The sequence below is a fragment of the Podarcis gaigeae genome, assembly GCF_964106915.1.
Source record: "Podarcis gaigeae genome assembly, chromosome: 6".
In the NCBI taxonomy this organism is placed as follows: domain Eukaryota; kingdom Metazoa; phylum Chordata; class Lepidosauria; order Squamata; family Lacertidae; genus Podarcis; species Podarcis gaigeae.
The window spans coordinates 97,743,097-97,764,424 of record NC_139682.1 but is presented as its reverse complement, the minus strand read 5'-3'; the positions used below and the strand labels follow the sequence as shown (position 1 = coordinate 97,764,424).

The window sequence follows — 21,328 nt, the reverse complement described above, 5'->3', positions numbered from 1 at the left end:
TTATATTCCAGTCTTCACTGACAGGGGCAGATGGAAGTTGTAGTACAAAACAGCTAGAGAGCACCAGGTTGGCGAATGCTGCAGTATCCAGTTCAAAACAAATGGGAACTTTTTTTATACCTGGCACTTGGTCTACCTAGCCCAGAATAGTGTGCTTGGATTGGCAACAGCTCTCTAAAGTCTCTGGCCCAGCTTTGTCCCAGCCCTGCCATCAGAAAACCATCCAACTCGACATGCCAGGGTTTGAATGGGGGACCTTCTGCAAAGCCTGTACACAACACTGAGCTATTCCCCCCTCTCTAAAAAAACACACACAAGAGAAACCCAAATTTAAATCCCTATATGCATTACAACGGTGGTGATTTTGTGTATGTGTATATAAAAGCTGCATCGATGCTACAGTTCACCCAGATTCTTAAATTTCAGGTCTTGTGCTCAGAGACGGAGAACCAAATGCAAAAGGAAACCAGCAAGAATTTTAATGTTAAAATCAGGCTTTGGCACCATTTCAGAGTACACTTGAACTTCAGCTCTTTCAACCAGGACTCCAAAGTCCACCAAGCATTTGTACAAGATGCCAATCTGACATTTTATTTTTATTTTTTTACTCACCCCTAGCCATCTTGCTCCTTTATTAGCAGCCTGTTGAATCTGCACTCTTTTGAGGGTGACATGGTAAACTGCGCCTTCCTCTACCTCTTCACCCCAATCCTGAATTGAGCTCTGCCGCAGGAAGAAAACAAACGCTTGACTTAAAACAACAACAACAGGTTGTTTCCACCAACAGCTGCAGAACTTGTTGCTGGGGGCTCACTGCACAGCACAAGGGGGACAAAGCAAAACACAACTATCACAGACGAAGACAAGACACTTGCCAAGGGAGTCTGATCTCCGGGATTTACTTGGCAAGCCCTTCTCGCCTGTGGTATCAGGAGACCATGAGTTTCTTCCACTTAGCTTTCCCCCGTCCCCACCACACACAATCGGCTAGGACTGCACATATTTCAAATAGTTTTGCCATGTCTTTTCATAAGGAAATGCTCCCGACTTACCACCAACTAGCATTATCATTACTTTTACCACTGCAGAGATAGCTGCACGTTTAAAATAATTAATTACTCAGAAAGACAGATAGTCCTCTAACAGGCATGTAAATTACAGTAAATCTTCATTTTAATATTTTTTTCAGGATGTGCAAGGGTTATCCGTCTTAGTGATGTCCACCAAAGTTTGTTTGTTTTTTAAGTCACACATGCCAGAAAGCTGAGAGGAAAAACTATCATAACATCTCTTAAACTGGATTGGAAATCTGTTCTGCAACAACCTCTGGGTTTGTTGATTAATATAGATTTAAGCAGCTCTTTGTGGCTGGCCAAGGAAGAAAATATCCCGTTTATCAAAAAGTTTGTCCAGCTAGCTTCCTTTCCTGCTGTTTCCCGCGCCCCCCCCCCCCCCGAGCGCAGCGACAGAAAGTTCATTAGTTTGCAGAGAAGCATCGTTTGAACAAGAGCGAGTCCCAGCGGCAGGAAAGGTTCTGAAAAGATACTTGAATTGCTCCCTGAAGAGGCAGCCGGGCAGAGAGGGAGGACATGTCCGCTCCCCGCTTCCCCCCAGCAAATCCGCTCCTGAAAGAAGGAGTCGCTGCCTAAAAGAGAAGCCTGGGGAAGGGGAAGGTTCCTTACCATTTTAGCTCCCCCGAGCAGTTTCATCCTGAGCCTTCTCCGCGGCCCTTGGACGGGGCATGGCGCTCCTGCCCGCGGCTCTTCCCGCCCCTGCTCTGCGCTCCGCGGCGCCGGCAGCCAGAAACACCCCCAGCCAGCGCGGCGCGCAGACTCCGCCCCGACCGACCAGCGAGCGAGCGAGCGAGCGAGAGAGTGAGGTCAGGCTTTCCTGTCGATGCTCCGCTCTTGCGGGGCTTCCAAGCCAGAAAGACTCTCTCGGCCTCTCCTGCCAGGCGGGGGGGGGGGGCGAGGGGGCAGCAGATCATTCAATCTGGACGCCCCCGCGAGGGGCTCGCAAGGGGAAGAGGAGGAAGAAGCCCGTCTTCCAAGGCAAAAGGAAGGCGCTACTCTTGAGAGTTCACCCCTTTAGTCTTGAGCCCTGACTTTATCCAAATGATCACGGGGGTTCGGAGCTGAAGGGGTGGAAAGGGGGAGGGAAAGAGTTAGAGCATTTCCACAACTCCCGAAGTTGAAAGTGCCATCCAACTTTTTCACACTGACTGTGACACACACAAATATGGTTCATGGGCAACAGAACAGAGATCAAACATACACTGCAGACATTAGACATGAAGGCTTCACATCTGCATTAAGGAAGTCTCACATAGGAAAATGCTGTTAGACCCATGAATATATAAGGAATCAAACTTCCCAAAAAGTAACACAGGAAATGCAAAAGTAGCAGTAGGGAAATACCTTCATTAGGACCAGCTAAAATGTCACACAAGGGTAGTAAGCCTTTTGAGTTCTCCAGGCTGGATGATAACCTTCCCCATGGAAGAAAAAAAAAGATGTTCCTGGCAATGCTGGAAAAGCCCAAAGGCTGATCCATATTGGCATTTAATATGCATTTGAAACAGTTTGTGTTTTTTTGATTGATTGATTGATTGATTGATTGCAAGCACCCACACAATGTGCTCCTCATCCACGTGGGAGTCTGTACTTTCCCCTTGCTAAATTCAGATTTTCCCAATTTGTGGATAATCCAACAAGGGGAGAAAATCCAATATAAAATCACACATTACATGACAGTGGATACACTGAAGTGTATTGTGTGGGTGGGCTTTTTGTGCAGTGACATTTTGCTGAGTGCCATCTATTGTCGCACCCACAATTTTCACTTTCTTTCTATAAGCTCAAAGCAAAGGATGATGCCTGTTTTTTTTTCCACCAGTTGCTGCTGAAGGCAGGTTCGCAGTATTTTTATTTTAAAAACAGCTCTTATGTGCAGAGCTGTTTTTGCACAAAACAGATGTATTAAAAAGAAAACATAATTAATTAAATAAATAAATTTCTATGCTGCCCTTCATCCAAATATCTCAGGGCAGTTTACAATATAAAATTTGTCCTTGCAGGTACAGGAATCAGGAAAGTAAAACTCAGTGTGGCTGACTTCTGAGTTGATATTTGGAAGACTGCAGTGGAAATGATTAGATAATGACCCAACAATTTGTTTCTAAGAAATAAAATATCTGGAGGCGGGGAAAGTGTTCTACTTTGAAAAAACACATCCAAAGTCAGTAGCTCAGTTATAGCCAGTAGCCTTACTGTATACAATAGGGCACCACAAATCAAGATGGTTCTAGACTGCACAGTAAAGTTGCATCCAAGTTGAAAAAACATGAATTTTCTTTTCTTTCAAGCATTAAAAGCCTGGAGGTCATCACATGAAGATTATTAAATAAATGTAATGGTTCTAGGAGTTGCTCGTGCGTAAATCGACGCCACACCTGGCTGGGTTACCTGGGTGAACCCTTTCTGTCCGGACAGCCACTCACCCGTGGCTGTCTCAATCGCTGGCAGAATCCGTCAGTGGACGTTTCTTGAACTTCTTCCAGCAAAGAAGCTCTTTGACGCCTAGTCGCCGCCTACTCTCCCTGCGTGGAAGCCTTCTGCGCAGGGAGGGTGTGGGCAGCAGAGGACCTGTGCTCTCCCCACTGGTCTCCGGCGAGGAGTCATGGAGCCACCTCGCCGATTCCCCCATCTGCCCCCCTTCTCCACTGGTGCTACGCTGAATTCCTTCCCCAGAAGATGGGCTGCTTCTCTCCCTCCCGGGACACTCTCCGGAACCCCTCTGGAGCCCTCCCTCTCACTCTGTGAACACCAAAAATCTAGGTGTTCTCACAACAGGAGCAGCACTGGTCTGTTGCGCTTTTTAAAAAAATCTACAGTATAATTTGTTTGAGGAAAACCCCATCAGACCTGAGACTGACTTCTGAGCAGATTTGCACAGAATTGGGAATTACAATGTGACATAGCCATGGTGAAAATTGAGACAGGGTGCTCTTTATTCTGGATTAGTTAATCCAAAATACTTTTGTCTCTGGCTCCACCCACCATTGGTTCTTGGTCTGCTCACTGCTGGCAATGCAGCCCCTAGCAGAAAATAAGGCTGTCCACTCGGCCTCATCAAGTAAAAATGGAATTAACAAATACCACAATGTAGCATTTTGAAGCACCAGTTATTACCTCTGCTAAATTGATTTAACAGACATACTGGGTATTCTTTAGGGAACCTGAGCTTACTCAGATAAATTTCTTTTGGCTCTAAAATCACACACAACCTCAAATTAATCAAATAACTGAATCAGTATTATTGTCTATATTTTATCAAGATTTAACCCTATGCCAAAATTTTATGAACACTTGCCAGCATTTAAACAGATGACCATTTCCCCTTTAAAAATGCATTAATTTATCTATCTATGTTATTTTGGCTATACTTAATATTTTGGCTATACAGGATCATCCATCCTTAACTATTTGTAGGCACTAATTTACTCAAATTTATAAAAGGTATTTTCTGGTCTAATGGAGTTCCAAGAAACTTCTGAAGGCAAGGGAAACAGGGAACAGGACATTTCATTTCTTTGTTCTCAAATGCCCTTGGTCAGCTGGAGGTAAAGGAAGTGTCTGAACTGGCTTTGTAGGAAGAGCTGAGAATGAGTCTATGAGAATAGCTATTGCACTGGAGAGAGCGCAAGTTCAGAGCAAGATAAAAAACCATCATAGTCTTATCTGGTAATCTGAAATGTTTACTTGATTAGAACTGGGATTTTCAATATCTCTGGTTTATCCATTTCCTAGAACTACGTTTAATGATTCTTTGAAATAGCCTTGGGGAAAAGAGTAACAATAAGTACATACATGTCTCACAAAATTGCTAGACCCAAAGCCAACTGTGTAATTACCACAGCAGTTGAGAGCAAGGAAATCACGGAGCTTCTTTCCCTATTCTGAAAGGAAAGTCAGAAGGATACATTTACCAGCATCTAAGTAGGAATACGATTTGAAGGTCTCTGAGCTCAGGCATGAGATGTCACGTGTCATGACCTCAATATTATAGGACTCCCACTCCAGGGAGGCTAGCCGTAGTCCAACTTTACAAGTTTTCAATTTGAAAAAAAACAAATAAGGGCTTTTATTTTCAAAGATTTGCTATAATCCATGATAATGTTCAATTTGGAATAAATAAATGGTTTCTGGTACTTTGATATTGAACAAATGTTCAGGATCCATATTCCAGAAGACACTGTTAGAATCCTTTGTAAATATTTGAAGAGCACTGTATTAAAACTAGAGCAAGAAATGATGATCTGATTAGTTTTCTATTATCTTTAATGCGGCAGTAAAGGATGACATTTGCACACGTGTGTGTGTGTGTGTGTGTGTGTGTGTGTGTGTGTTGTGTGTCTTTGTCTCTCTGTGTGAAACAAAGGTACAATACTCCATTTGGAAGCATAAATTTAGCATTAACGTAAGCCCATTAGTGTTTTTCTCTTTGATTCTGAAGTGGTTTTGTAACAGATTTAAAAAGGTAAGGAACTAGAGTATTCATACAGAATGCTTGCTCTGAAACCAGCTAGGAAAGTCAGCTAGGTGTTCTTTGCTGGATCTAATTAGTAAAGCAATGACAAACCTAGACAGCATCTTAAAAAGCAGAGACATCACCTTGCCAACATATAGTTGCCGTATAGTTAAAGCTATGGTTTTCCCAGTAGTGATGTATGGAAGTGAGAGCTGGACCATAAAGAAGGCTTTTCGCCGAAGAATTGATGCTTTTGAATTATGGTGCTGGAGGAGATTCTTGAGAGTCCCATGGACTGCAAGAAGATCAAACCTATCCATTCTGAAGGAAATCAGCCCTGAGTGCTCACTGGAAGGACAGAGACTGAAACTGAGGCTCCAAGACTTTGGCCACCTCATGAGAAGAGAAGACTCCCTGGAAAAGACCCTGATGCTGGGAAAGATGGAGGGCACAAGAAGAAGGGGACGACAGAGGACGAGATGGTTGGACAGTGTTCTCGAAGCTACCAGCATGAGGGAGGCAGTGGAAGACAGGAGTGCCTGGTGTGCTCTGGTCCATGGGGTGACGAAGAGTCGGACATGACTAAACAACTAAACAACAACAACTATTAGTAAAGCTGCATTCTGGCAAGTCTTGGGGGCTGAAATGCCAATATACATTAAAGCCATCCTAGTTCTACCAGTCTTATCCACTTACCTGCCGTCTTGAATCCCAAGCACCGCTGCACGAGAAGTAACAGCTAATGCTTCTGAAAGAGGGCAACCTATGTCCCATCTACCCACCCAAACGTTTCCATGGCTCCACTTTCATAAAACTCAGCCAGCCAATAAAGCCCGCTCCTATCAGATACAATAGTAAAAAGAACTTCCATGTTCAGAGGTAAAGGTAAAGGACCCCTGACCATTAGGTCCAGTAATGACTGACTCTGGGGTTGCGGTGCTCATCTCACGGCATATAGCTTCCAGGTCATGTGGCCAGCATGACTAAGCTGCTTCTGGCGAACCAGAGCAGTGCACGGAAACACCGTTTACCTTCCCACCGGAGCAATACCTATTTATCTACTTGCACTTTGATGTGCTTTTGAACTGCTAGGTTGGCAGGAGCAGGGACCGAACAACAGGAGCTCAACCCGTCACGGGGATTCGAACCGCCAGCCTTCTGATCAGCAAGTCCTAGGCTCTGTGGTTTAACCCACAGTGCCACCCGCGTCCCTAGATGTTCAGAGGTAGTACATCTCTAAATAGGTAAAGGTAACTGAATGGTTAAGTCCAGTCAAAGACGACTATGCGGTTGCGACGCTCATCTTGCTTTCAGGCTGAGGGAGCTGGCGTTTGTCCACAGCTTTCTGGGTCATGTGGCCAGCAGGACTAAGCCACTTCTGGCACAACAAGACACAGTTATGAGTGCAAGAGCGCACAGAAACGCCCGTTACCTTCCCACCACAGTGGTACCTATTTATCTACTTGCACTGGTGTGCTTTTGAACTGCCATCCCAGGGATGTGGGTGGTACTGTAGTTTAAACCACTGAGCCTCTTGGGCTTGTTGATTGTAAGGTTGGCCGTTTGGATCTCCACGATGGGGTGAGCTCCTGTTTCTCTGTCCTAGCTCCTGCCAACCTAGCAGTTCCCTCAGCCCCATAGTCGCCTTTGTCTGGACGTAACCATCCAGGGCTCCTTTACCTTACCTTTACCTCTAAATACCAGTTGCTAGGAACAAAGAATAGACTAGCAAGGGCATCACTTTTATGCCTTGTTTGTGAGTTTCCAGAGAGGCTGGCTGCTGTTAAACAAAATGGTGGACAGAGAGGGACTTTGGTCTGACCCAGCAGGGATCTTCTTAGGTCTTCATGCAATAAACAAACCCAATTAGCATTCCTCTACCCCAACGCCATGCACTGAAACTATTTCCTCTTACACATCAATTTCCTTCCCAGATTCCCCCTCAAATTGTTCCCCCTTCCAAAAATTCACTGATCAGATTTCCAGTTACAAAAATTATTATCCCTAGATTCTCCCCAGTTGTGCCCACTACTGCTCTCATCCAAAGAAACAAACAGAGAAGTGAGGGAGGTAGGAGGTCTACATTAGTCTGGGGAGCTACAAAAATTATACAATAAAGCAAATTGTTACTGAGAGCTAATTGAGGCATTACAGAAAAGGGCATAATTTTGGGAACCGCAATGGCATGTAAATACTGATGTGGACATAATACTTTACACACATTTCAGTGACAGATGCTTAAACAGAAGTGTGCCCCTGCAATTTCACTGATGATTTTGATCTTACTGTGAGAATAAGCCTTTGACATGTTATCATGTTAGAAAACAGAGAATGCTGCAAACTCTCAGAAGCCCAGCTCAGCATTCAGCATCAAGAGGTAAGAAAATGACAGTGTGACATTTTAAGCTGACCCACTGCAAAAAGTCAGCTTGCTACATCTCCCCTCCTCTGCTTACATGTCTCCAAAATGACAGGAAGGGAGGCCAGGGACCCAAAGCCATTTGTGCACAGCTGGGCCAAAAAGTGGAAATGGAATCAGCACCACCTAGTCACCCAAACTGGCACATTTATTTACCTGTTTAATGCACACCAATATGTAGAAATTTATTTCTACTAATTTATTTAGATTGCATACATTCACACTGATTCTTGATTGGGTTTGGCATGCTGTGACTCTCCATGAGAAGCCATGGCTGCAGTACGGACTGGCAACTCCACCTCCATGCTTGCCGTTGGTGCAGGCATAGGGACGTGGTATTGCCTTCTACATTGCTGGAGGGTGGAATTGGAAAGCTTGACTGCAGCTTTCTAGGGCAGAGGTGGGCAACCTGTTGCCCTCCAGATGTTGCTCCTACATCTCCCATCACCCCTGACTCTTGACCATGCCAGCATCTGGAGCATCTGAAGTCCAACAGCATCTGGAGGGCCACAGGTATCAGTCCTTCTTTCCATAATTTGCACTGGAGAATAAGGTTAGCTATGCATGCATGCACAACTTAAATCATACAGTTGACAAGCTCTGTGGATAAAGTCTAAATTGCATTCCCAGTACAGGATTTTCCAAGGCTCATAACTTGTTTAATTCAAAGCCAAAACTCTAAGCACTTCCCAGTGAGAGCAGTTTCCATGCCAAATTTCAGAATGCACCCCCACCACCACTCTGGCAAAAATAAGACAGCTAAAGAAATGCTGTGAAGTGGGTAAAGGAGGCTTCCCCCACCCCACTCTTTCCATATTAGTTTTTGGGCTCAAGCTTTCCAAAAACTTAATGACCAAAAAGCAATCTACAGGCATGGTACTGCTCACAGAGAATGTTTCTCTTTTCAAATTTAGGTGACTGCTACAGCCTTGGGGGACACAACAAAACGTACTAGCCTATCCACTGAACATACACCTCCTACATTTAATGCCACCCTGGCTTGCCATCTCCCTGGCACCCTGTGGCCCCATCCCACATTATCACGGGAGCAGCCAAAGGACAGCTTCATCATCTTTTTCTTTGGTGATCACTCGTAGCCAAGTAAGATCGTCTTCCATAAACACGGTTTTAACAGTGAGTCCGTAAGTGACTGTGGAGGCCAATTCTGGATCCACACATCCTTCCACAGTGGGGACATTGGTTTTCGGGCGGGAGTTGAGCAAGGTGTGGATTTGCCAAGGATGTCTTCCTCTTAGCATGTTTCTCCCTTGCGTCCTGAGGTCAAGTGTCTTCAAAGCCCATGACACCTTTAGCAAAGGCTGTTCTCCAACTGGAGTGCTTGCAGGCCAGTGTTTCCCAGTTGTCAGTGTTTATACTACATTTTTTTAGATTTGCCTTGAGACAGTCTTTAAACCTCTTTTGTTGACTGTAGTGTGTGCACACTCAGAGGATGACCTCCAAACCATCCTGAATATCTTTGAAGAAGCTTACGAAAAGCTTGGCCTATCACTCAACATCCAAAAAACCAAAGTGCTGCACCAAGAAGTCCAAAATAACCCCTCTGCAGCACCACAAATCCAACTCAATGGTGTAACGTTGGAAAATATTGATCACTTCTCCTACCTAGGCAGTTATCGTTCCACAAGGGCCAACATTGATGCCGAAATCCAGCATTGCCTGAGCTCTGCAAGTGCAGCTTTCTCCCGATTGAAGTGCAGAGTGTTTGAGGACCGAGACAATCACAGGGAAACCAAAATGCTTGTTTACAAAGCTATTGTACTACCAACCTTACTATATGCTTGTGAAACATGGACCACTTCTAAACGCCATCTCCAGCTCCTCAAAAGTTTCCATCAACGGTGTCTCCGAAAAATTTTACACATCACTTGGGAAGACAGGTGAACTAATATCAGTGTACTGGAAGAAGCAATGATTCTTCAACATCAACTTCGTTGGACTGGTCATGTTGTGTGGATGCCTGATGATCGTCTTCCAAAGCAACTACTCTATTCCAAACAGCTCCATCACACACCATTTAAGGTAACATCAGATGCTCAAGTCACATGAGAGAAACCCACAACGTGGCTCCACCCTATGCTAGCACTGCCCCAGTCTAGAAGTGGTGAGACTAGCATGGCAGTAAAGCACAACATAGGCTCCTTCCACACACCCTGGAGTATTCAATTTTAAGTCTCCATTTCACAGTCATTGCTCAGCAGGTTCTTATAGGTCCTAGAAAGCAGGTCCCCCCTGGACCTACTCCTGTGCCTTTACCAGCAGTCTGATACACATAAATTTAACAGGTGGAGATAAATGAATGGGAAAGATTAGAGCACAATCCTCTACATGTCTATTTAAAAGTAACCTCATTGTTTTCAAAGGAAGCTTAATGCATTGGACTGCAGCCTTAGGATGCTTCGCAGTGGGAGCTTACTACCGTAGGGACATTCATTTTTTGCAAACAGGTAATTGTCAAGGCTTTTTGAAACTTACTGGATTTCCCCCAGAAAGGGTAAAACAGGATTCAATGGGGAGGGAAATGGGCTGGTATTTTGATAGTTTTAGCATGTTGAGATTACTATTAAAGGTATGGGTTCAAGGCCAATGCTTTTCTTAAATAATGGGTTAGTTTTAATCAAGCAAGAGTATATTTTTCATTAACGTGTGATACAAGACTGAATGATTTACAAGTTTCTATGTAGCTGTACATAAATATATTTGCACATGTACAGAGCAGTGACCTATGCTATGCAGTGCTGGAAAATGTCTTTATCTATGTGGAGTCGGATGTGTCTCTGAGGTCTATCTGGCCCCTGCATTTTTCAGTACTTGCAGTCTTCATCCCTACCAGTCTACGCTACAAACAGTTGCCTAAGGGTGGTAGGGATAGTCTTTACTGATGTGGAGTTCTCGTGCTAGAAAGCCTTCCCTGTTTTTGCTTTGCTCCCTTATTTTCTTGAAAGACCTAGAGATTGGTTTATCTCTCAATTTCAGCTCCTTTCAGTTTCTCATTTTTTTCAGTCTTAAGTTCAGTTCTCCACATTTCTGATCATGGTGATTTTTTTTTTTAAGTCCTCATTAAAAAGTTAGTGTGGATTCCTCCCATATTTTTGTATGCAATTTTGCCTGATATATGCACTTTTGCAAGCAATTTCCCCTAAAATAGTATATTTTGTATGTTACGGTATTTTCTTGAATAGCTGCATTTTAATACACATATAATATACAATTTTTTAACACATATAATGTTACGTAATATACATGTTTTTGGTACACATTATTTGGTTGGAGAATAGTGTTACAAAATTTGGAGAACTGTGACTTTTCACAGAGAGCTGTGACCTGGCAGACTTGGCTATGATTTAGAAAGTGCAGATATGGTGGGTTCACATTAAATTCAAAACCAAACTTAATTTCTCCCTCATCCTCATTCTGGACTAACAGTAAAGCTAGAGAAAGAGAATTGAAGATGGCATGATGCACTATGGTTACTTGTGACCGGTACAGAAAACATGTAAAACCTGTCTGACCGGAGACAATATTGAGACAAAAGAAGTGACTGTACATCATGGGCTGTGATGGCTCCATCAGACTACCCAATCCTTTTAAAGGACTATTGTCAGCTTTATAAATTCATGAACAGCAGTTGCCACAGGCCCTCCCAACCACTGTAGCAAGCCACACCCTTTGAGTTAATGCAGCAAAGTGACAGGTCACAGGTCACAGGCATAACCTATGTTGCTCTACAATGCAGGCCACACTTTTCCTCAAGAAGCCTGGACACCATTGTAAGTTAATGTTTAGCAGCTTTTCTGCTGTCAACACTTTTCTTGCCTTCCCTCTCTGCTCAAGAATTGGATACTTGCCCACATTTCTTATATTTAACTAGTTCAAAGCCCAAGGACTTTGTCCCTTCCCATCCATGCAGGTGCAATAACTCGGCTTAAGTTTGACTCACTCAGTTCCAGTAATCACTTATTTCAAAGGTGCCAGCTATGTAGCTTTATTACTTCCAAAAAGGTCAGTCCATTCAAAAGATTAGTTTTATACATGCTGTAGAGGAGGAAAAGCCCTACAGGCTTGTTGAATGCCTAGGCCAGTTTTTGTGGCTTAAATGCTAAAATTAACTTTGTGCTCTTGGAGTAGACATCCGAATTAAAACTTATACAATAACAACATTCTCAGGTGTGGGGATCGATAAAAATGACACCAACCAAGATTCATAAAACAATGCCCCTTTTGACATCCCTATCCACTTGCCTTTTACATTCCATGGGAACATATTTGAGCTTTAAAAAAACAAACCCTCGAACTGCCTCCTCCCCTCCCTTCAAAATGGCATAAAACTGTTTCCTGCTCAACGTCATTTGAAGGTTCTTTTGGCTGAGCCCCTCCAAAGAATCAGCGCCCCACCCTCACAAAACTAACTTCCTCTGTGTTAAGACTTGACCCCATAACAGTCTTTAAGCCAAGGGACATCAGGCAGCAAGGATTCAACTTGTGTGTCACCACCTAGTTGTAAAGACAGAAGCAGAAGAGCCCAACCAAGGAAGGCTTTTTCCATCAATAGGCGAGTGCAGGTTAAGTGACATTTTCCAATCCCTAGAAGAATTTAGCAAAAGGCCTACTCTTGCTGCTTGCAGATTGCCTTTCCTTCTGCCTTAGCTTAGCTGAAGGAGAGATAACCGTAGGGGTCAAACTACAGTAGACACTAAACGTTGGCAACTACATCTGGGTTTGGGCTGCTGCTGTTAGTAAGTACTAAGCCTGGGGAGTGGATGATTTCCATCAGGACTGCGGTGCACAGGGAGGAAAGTTTAACTCATCCTTTCCCAACCTAGAGCCTTCCAATGTTTTGGATCACAATTCCCAGCATCTCTGACCATGGATCATACTGGCTGCGGCTTACAGGAGCTGTACTCAGTTCAGTTCAGTAAGCTTATTATCCTAGCCAAAGGCCATGACATAATCATATAACACAGGCAATATAAAATATAAAACAAAACATCTACTTGAACAAACAAAACCATGTATTGTAAGCAAAATTATCAATGGGGAGCCTCCACAACTACAAACAGTATATTTCAAGTTAGACCTCCAAATTTCCCTTACAATTTACTGATGTTTTGTCCAACTCCTTCTTCCTAATCTTTCCAGCGCAAAAAGGGCCACTATGAGTCACAAAGTCATTAGTCCCTCAACAAACCACAGAACCCTCTCTGCCAAGGAGAGACTGCTTTCTTGAACATCTGCAAGGCACAAGGTTGGGGAAGGGTGGTCTAATCTCTCCCCACACCCCAGCCCCAAGCTCTGTGATACAATTGGCCTTAGGAAAAAAAGCTCCCCAATATGCAACTACCAATGGCGTATGTAGTGTTGTCTACTGTCCTGCAGCTCTAGATGCACCTTCTGGCACCATGGCACTGAAACATCTCCTTCTTTCTTCCATCTCTGAGCTATAAACTCTCCTTTCCCATCTGTGACATCCCTGCCTTCTCATCCCTTGCTCTCCACCCACCACCAGTCGGTTAATTCACCCAGGCAGAAGCTCTGGCCAGATGGGCCGCAAGCCACTTCTTCTCCCTCAGGGTCCTTCCTGCTGCAGCCTGGTATGAGAGACAGAAGATTCTCAGGAGAAAGCTCTGCAGAATCCAGTTGCTCAATCCCAACTTTCTGGCCCCTTGTACGCCTATGATATTGCACTGTGTTCTCAGTGGCTTCAGTATAAAACCACTGGTGTCAAAGGAGTTAATCTTATTACAGGAACAGGGAGTTTAGAGTTCAACCCAGACCAACATTGGTTGAAGTCAGCAGAAAACGACTTGCAGTCTCCAGTGGAAAATTGGCAAGACATCCCTAGCCCTTTCCAATTCCAAACTATTCAGCTAACTAAACCAGCCCAGCAATGAGTTGTATTTTTGCTGCATCCCAATTAAGCTCAATGGGTTGTATCTAACGTTGTTGTTCAGCTTCTGTCAATGAAACTGTTGTGACGTGGGGTTTGTGATTTCAGCTCTCTTGACATAATATGCTGGAGACAGTTCTCTAGTAACACTTCTTTATTAAAGCAACAAGACTGAGACCTGAGGAGGGGAGAGCTACATTTATAGGGACAGGGAACTAGCTAGAAAGGATACATTTTGGAGGGAACAATCTCAGGCAATCACAGTCCTGCCTTTTGGAGGCAACCAATAAGACAGAGGATCCAAATACAGCAGCTTAAATGAACCAATAGTAGCTGTACCCTCTGGAACCAAAAGGCAGTTACTTTACCCTCATGCAATACAGACAATAATAATGCAGATATAAAATCCTTTGACTCAATACACAACACCCCTCCCCCCCTAGTGAGCACAGCAGACGTAATCTCTCAGGTACTGTGGGGTCCTACAACTTCTACTTGATCTCCTGACAACAGGTGTTGCCGGTTCTGGATTGGGTGTCACCTGTGGTAGGGGGGCTGCTATAGGGGTTTCGTCAGGAACAGAAGGAGTCCCAGACATCTCAGGGTCCCCTACCTGTACCTCGTCATCCTGAGGACTAGCAGACCCTGGTTCATTTGCTGAGGCCCCTGGTGATTGCACCTCTGGGCCATTTTCACTCTGGTCTTGCAGCTCTGCGTCGTTAGCCAGGGATGAATTATCAGACTCCTCCCTGCTGAGCGCCCGGCGCCTCAGCTGATCTATATGTCTCTTCCAAACTTGCCCATTTTCCAAGGTCACATAATAGGACACAGGTCCACTAGCCCGGGTGACCACACCAGCCACCCACCGCGAACCTCGTGAATAGTTCCTCACCCAGACCAGATCTTCAGGGGCGAAATACCTTGTTGTGTCAGTCTCAGCCTGGGGGTTTGCTCTTGAATTACGGTTTGGCATTTTATCCGGGTGGACATAATCCAGCACCGTTACCAATCTTCTACCCAAGAGCAGCTCAGCTGGCGACTTGCCCGTCGCAGTACACGGCGTCGCATGCTGAAAAAATAACATTCGCGCGATGCGAGCTGACCAGTTACCCTCCATTAAGCGCGCAATGGATTCTTTGGCTGTTCTTACCATGCGCTCCGCCTGCCCATTGGAGGATGGGTGAAAGGGCGCGGATGTGACCCCTCTTATGAAGTTATCAGCCAAGAATGCCCTGAATTCTTGGGATACAAAAGCTGCCCCATTATCTGATACAATGGTCTCAGGTAACCCATGGGTTGCAAACAGCTGCCTCAACACCTTGATTACGGCAGCTGATGCCATGCTAGGGACCATCGCCACTTCTAACCATTTGGAATATGCATCTACGATAACCAAAAAGACCTTCCCCTGGAATGGCCCAGCAAAATCTAAGTGCAGCCGGCTCCAGGGAGATCTGGACTGCTCCCACCAGTGAACTGGTGCTCTGGCCACTTCTGGCCGCACCTCTTGGCATGCCTTGCATGTTCGTACCCATTGTTCTATGTTCTGGTCCATTCCAGGCCACCACACATAACATCGGGCTAGCGACTTCATCCTGACCATTCCCGGGTGTCCCATGTGAAGTGTCTCAAGAACCCTGTTTCTCAGTGGTGCTGGGATGATCACCCTATCTCCCCGCAGGAGACAACCCTTATGCATGGATAACTCGTGCTGCCTTGTCGCATAAGGCCTGAATTTGTCTTCATGCGGACCACCTGGCCACCCCCTCCCCACCCAAGTGAGCACACGGAAGAGAACAGCATCTTTCCTCGTTTTCTCAGCAATATCAGTAGCCGTTACAGGAGCCCCCAGAAGTGTTTCCAGCATCATTATGTGCTCCGCTGGAGCAGGATCCTCATTGCTCCCGCCAGGAAGGGGCAATCGACTCAGCGCATCAGCGTGGCACAACCGCTTCCCCGGCACATGGGTCAAGGTGTACTGGAACCCGTTCAGGAATATAGACCAACGCAACATTCTGGGGGAGAGAATTTGTGGTGTTTGTTTGTTCGGGTTGAACAACCCCAACAGTGGTTTGTGGTCCATTTCAATGGAGAAATGACGACCGTACACATAATCATGGAACTTTTTGATTCCTGCCACAATTGCAAGCGCCTCTTTGTCAATTTGAGCATAGTTGCGCTCCGTGGGCGACAACGTACGGGAATAGAAAGAGATGGGCTTTTCCGACCCATCCGGTTCCCTATGACTCAGCACCGCCCCCAGGCCGTATTGAGAGGCATCACATGCCAGGACCAGCGGCTTCGACTCATCATAATGAGCAAGGACGCTCTTGCTACTCAGCATTCCTCGCAAAGAGCCAAAAGCCTTCTGCTGCTCCTGCCCCCATCGCCACACATTCTTTTTCTGCAACAGTCTATGTAATGGTTCAGCTACCGAAGCTTTCTGGGGTAAGAACGAATGATAAAAGTTAATAAGTCCCAGGAATGACTGCAACTCCGTCTTGTTCTGTGGTCGTGGTGCCTCGATGATGGCCTTGACCTTAGCAACTGTGGGGTGGATGCCTGATGCATCAATTTTAAACCCCAAGAATTCCACAGTTGGCACCCCAAAACTGCATTTTTCCTTTTTTAGTTGCAACCCCACTTCCTTGAACTTGAGCAACACTGCACGGACACGCGCAACCAGTTCCTGTGGGTCTTTTCCAGCAATCAAAACGTCATCAAAAAATGGCAAGACCCCTGGCAGACCTCTTAACAGGCGTTCCATGAGCCCTTGAAAAATCCCTGGGGCCACACAAACTCCAAATTGTAATCTGTTAACTCTGAATGCCCCTTTATGTGTGACAATAGTCTGTGCTTCCGCTGATTGTGGGGTTACTGGCAGCTGTTGGTAAGCTTGTGCCAGGTCAAGTTTGGCGAACACCTTGCCCCCAGCCAGTTTAGCCAACAGATGTGATACGACTGGAATGGGGTATGAGTTTCCCCTGAGTGCCTTATTGATAGTACATTTGTAATCAGCACAGATCCTGACTTCCCCATTTGCTTTAAGGGGCGTGACGATTGGAGTGAACTCCCTGCTTGACCAATTTATCCAGCTCTGCTTCGATCTTGGGTTGCAGTGCAAATGGCACTCGCCTTGGTTTGAGTCGGATTGGGGCCACCCCAGGGTCCAATTCGAAGTCAACTGGGGGCCCTCTATAACAACCCAGTTTTCCATTAAAGAGACCAGCAAATTCTTTGCATAATGCCTTGTTCATCTCAGGGCAGGTTTGGATTGAATTAAGCCCTGATATACTCAGTCCCAGGGTGGGAAACCAGTCAGTGCCCAGGAGACTGGGGCGACTGCTCTTCGCAATCACCAGTTTGAGTGCTGCCTGTTTGTCCCGGAACTGTACTCTCACGGCACACATTCCCATGACATGGATGCGGCCCGCTGAGTATGACTGCAAAGTTGCCGGGAAGGGCTCCAGAGGGGGCAACTTACCCCTGGGGAAGAATGTCCTCGCGGTCTGGTCCGACACGATAGTGAATCCAGATCCGGAGTCCACCTCCATGTCGCACAGCTGACCCTCAATCTTCACCTTGACGTGTGCCTTGCCTTGCGCTGGAAACTGTACGACCCTCCCGTTGATCTCCGTTACGTAGTGGCAGTCCTTTAGAACATGGTTCGCTGTGGCCGATCTGCGATGCTCCAGTCTAGGTGCTCCTGTCGTTCCCAACGCCGCTGATCTACAGACCCTGGCGATGTGACCTGTCTTTCCGCACGTCCGGCACATAGCATCCCGGAAACGACAACTCTTCCGCTCATGGTTTCCGCCACAACCAGGGCACCTGCCTCGGTGATCTTTGTGCACTGTGCAGGCCTGACGCACTGACTCGACCCCACCGACTGGGCTCTGGCTCGGAGTAGCCTCTAGCTCGTCCATGGCATGCGCAGATATAAAATCCTTTGACTCAATACACAACAGAAACAGAGGGACAAAATACAGTGATTTCCCTTGCAGGCGCCCACACTCCTTAACCTGCCCCCAGAGGGTTGAAGGCTCCAGGAACATAGGAATCTGCCTTATCCACCATTGGTCCATTTAGCTCAGTATTTTCAACACAGACTGGCAGCGACTCACCAGGATTTATTCCCAACCTCACCTGAAGACATCAGGGATTGAACCTTTTGCATACAAAACATTGTACTCTGTTATTGAGCTACGGCTGTTCCACAAAGTGTCAGGGCAGGCGTGGGGTGGGTGGAAATCACTGAAAATTGCTTCCCTCCCACTGATACAAGCTTTACTGTTGGCTGAACAACACTGCTGAGTGCCCCACAAAGTGGTTAGAATCCATTCCTCATCTGGATGTATTTTTCAGTACTGAATCAACTTCAATTTTGCTTCATTTCTCTTGAGCCTTATCACTCCCAGACAGCTGAGTCCAATCATTTAATTCCAGAACATTGTTTGAGTATTTGTGGGTTTGTTTGATAAACAACAAAAAGCCACTTGGCTAAATCAACTGCACCCCAGCTTAGTGCTGATACTCCACCCACAATCACACACTAGCTCACAGGTTACAAGGTTAAAAGCCAATGAAATGCATTTGATTATCATGACCATTTGCTATAAAAAGACAAAAAATCATTCAGGATTGTTGCCGCTACCAACAAAATTATACTGCTGAAATGAAGAAGAAAGCTTGGTGTAACTAGGCTGGGATTTCTGTGTGGGAGGACTGTGAGCTTTGTTTATTTCTAGTATTCAAAGAACATTTCTGGGCTCTAAGTTCTTTAATTCTTAGTTTATCTTTTGCATCAGGCGCTGGTTGGTGGTTTTTGGGGTTGTAGTAGAAAACAAAATAGATCCTGCAAGCCTGAAGTCTGTCTTTTCCTAATTTGGATAAGCAATAGCCCATCACCCCTCCCATTTCACTTTAATTGGGGCCCAACTCTAATAACCACTTTGTGAATCTCATGTTTTGTTAAAAAACAAAAAATGTATGGAGGGAATATGTAGTAGCACATTTCAGAGGGAAAGCTTTACACCAGGGGTAGGCAACCTAAGGTACGTGGGCCGGATGCGGCCCAATCACCTTCTGAATCCGGCCCGCGATCGGTCTGGGAATCAGCATGTTTTTACATGAGTAGAATGTGTCCTTTTATTTAAAATGCATCTCTGGGTTATTTGTGGGGCCTGCCTGGTGTTTTTACATGAGTAGAATGTGTCCTTTTATTTAAAATGCATCTCTGTGGGGCATAGGAAGGAATTCGTTCATTTTTTCCTCCAAAATATAGTCCGCCCCTCCCCCCCAAGGACTGAGGGACGGTGGAGCGGCTCACGGCTGAAAAAAGTTGCTGACCCCTGCTTTACACATTGGATTCAGCCAGGACTCAAAAGCAAGCAAGGATTAGGTCTGCCATCCTATACCCATTTACTTTAGAGTAAGCTCCACTGAGCTCAATGGGGTTTACTTCCTAGTAGTCATTATAGCATGGTGCTGTAAGACATGGTTCTTTCTTCCTGTTTTCAGTCCCAAGCAAAGGAACAGTGTTTCTTTAAAACAGATTTCCCAACTACATAAATTTCCCATAAGAAACTGTATGTGAACCTCCATATTCCCCAAACACAGGAACGCCCTGTGTGCTTTGGTCCTTGCTCACCCCCTGATCAGTGGTGGTTTCTCCAGAGGAATCAGTGGTTCTTATCTACCACAATTCATTTATGAATCTATCTTGGTTTGGCAACATCATTTGCTGAAAGGTGAAGGTGAAGAAGATCAGGTTCTGACCAAAAACAATGTGGTCTAACATGGTTTGGGCAGTTTGTTGTAAGGACAGGGAAAAATGCATTCTGCCCTTATATAATTTGGGTCCATGCTGTGGCTGCCATTGTCTGCCATTTAAGTGCTTAACAGACAGATACACGTACAACATGGTCAGTTTCCCCACCCCCCATTTTTACAGCTGTTTCTTATCAGATTTCCAAACGCACAATATCACCCCAATTGCATGTTTTGTGTCCAACTGTACACTTAAAAAACCCCACACACTTGCAAATGAATCGTGAGTCTACACTAAGTATTATTATCCTCTACCAGTGCTTTCTCTGGAGGGACAAAAACCCCTAAACATTTTTTGAATCTTTGTACTTTTGTCCATTTACTGTATTTATTTTTCTGGATTTGAACAATAAAATGGTTATTTTATTGAATCAAAATGAGAATAACCCTAAAAAAAATTAGGGAAAAAAGCACTGCCCTCTACTATAAAATCCTTCTAGGCTGGAGCAGAGGCGTAGGAAAGGTCAGGTTTTCTTACAAAGGAATGTGGATTCTGAGCTTCTGATAACAAGTAGGTGACTGTGGACGGATACTTAAATATACAGGATGGATTGTGTTTTGGCTTGTGTTATTGTATTTATATTTATTGTTTATTTAATAAAATTTATTTTAAAAAACCTGCAAAGTGGTTTTCCAAAACAAAAAAACAAAAAACACAACAGCAGTAAAATCAAGAAAAATCCTACTTTAAAACATACAAAAGCTAAAATATTAAGATTAAAATTACTTCAACTTCCTAAGCATCTAGGTATGCTTGCCTAAAGAAGAATGCTTTTAGCAGGTGCCCGAAGAGAGTCTAGCAAAGGCAGCTGCTTTGTTGAAATTTCAGCCTTCACGACATAAGAAAACAGCCAAATAAACAGCTATTTTCATGGAGGAGGGTCAAGATAGTAACTGATATGCATGAAATTTCATATGTAGCTATATAATCCCTAGTGTAGTAAGATAAGACCTTTGGAGCAGAATTTTTTTTTAAAAGTTTTTTATGAACCGCCCTAGTAGGGCAGTAATTGTCCCTTGATAATTTGTCACCCCCCTCCATGATGGCACCTGGGTCGGCCCCCACCCCCCCGGGCTGGAGTACATATGCTGCTGGTTTGCTATCCACAAACTCTCATGTTAATAACTAATCACGTGCAGTCAGCTTACCTCCCGCATCACTAATACACGCCATACTGAAATGTGATCTTCCATATACATCAGGACCTTGTGGATCTCTTTGGTTTCAGATGCTTCAGGAACAGGGTGCCAGGTGGCCTCCAAGGAAAGCTTCAGAAAACCAGATAGTTGTAGGAATCATTATATGCTTCCTGTACCAAATGAAGAGTCATAGTGTCAGAAGTGACCCATTTATTTTTACATCTCCATATATTCACTTTATTTAGAAGCATACCCAAGCCTTGCAAAAAAGCCCACAAAAATTTTCTAGTCCACCAAATTTTCAATAGTCTGCCTGTCCACACACAGTCCTTTAAGCATACATCAGATGATTTGGAAATTATTTTCTTTCACATATTGCAGAAGTGGAAATCATTTGTTCATAATATGCAAATTTCAGGTACATGTCATCTTTGTGCCTGCATAGATATGCCCATGCAGCTGATTTGTATATTATAAATCCATAGCATTTTTCATAATAAGTTTTT

At 44.7% G+C, this 21,328-nt stretch overlaps 1 protein-coding gene across 1 annotated transcript in view; it reads right to left on the bottom strand.

Annotated features, from left to right (window-relative positions):
* RGL1 (ral guanine nucleotide dissociation stimulator like 1) overlaps positions 1–21,328 on the bottom strand; it is a 137,460-nt gene that overhangs the window by 102,248 nt on the left and 13,884 nt on the right. The window contains exons 2-3 of the mRNA XM_083743837.1: positions 20,832–20,992; positions 613–723 (exon numbers count right to left, since the gene is read on the bottom strand). Coding sequence (XP_083599963.1) covers positions 613–723; positions 20,832–20,882 — 162 coding nt within the window. The 5' untranslated portion in view covers positions 20,883–20,992. The remainder of the gene's footprint in view (positions 1–612; positions 724–20,831; positions 20,993–21,328) is intronic.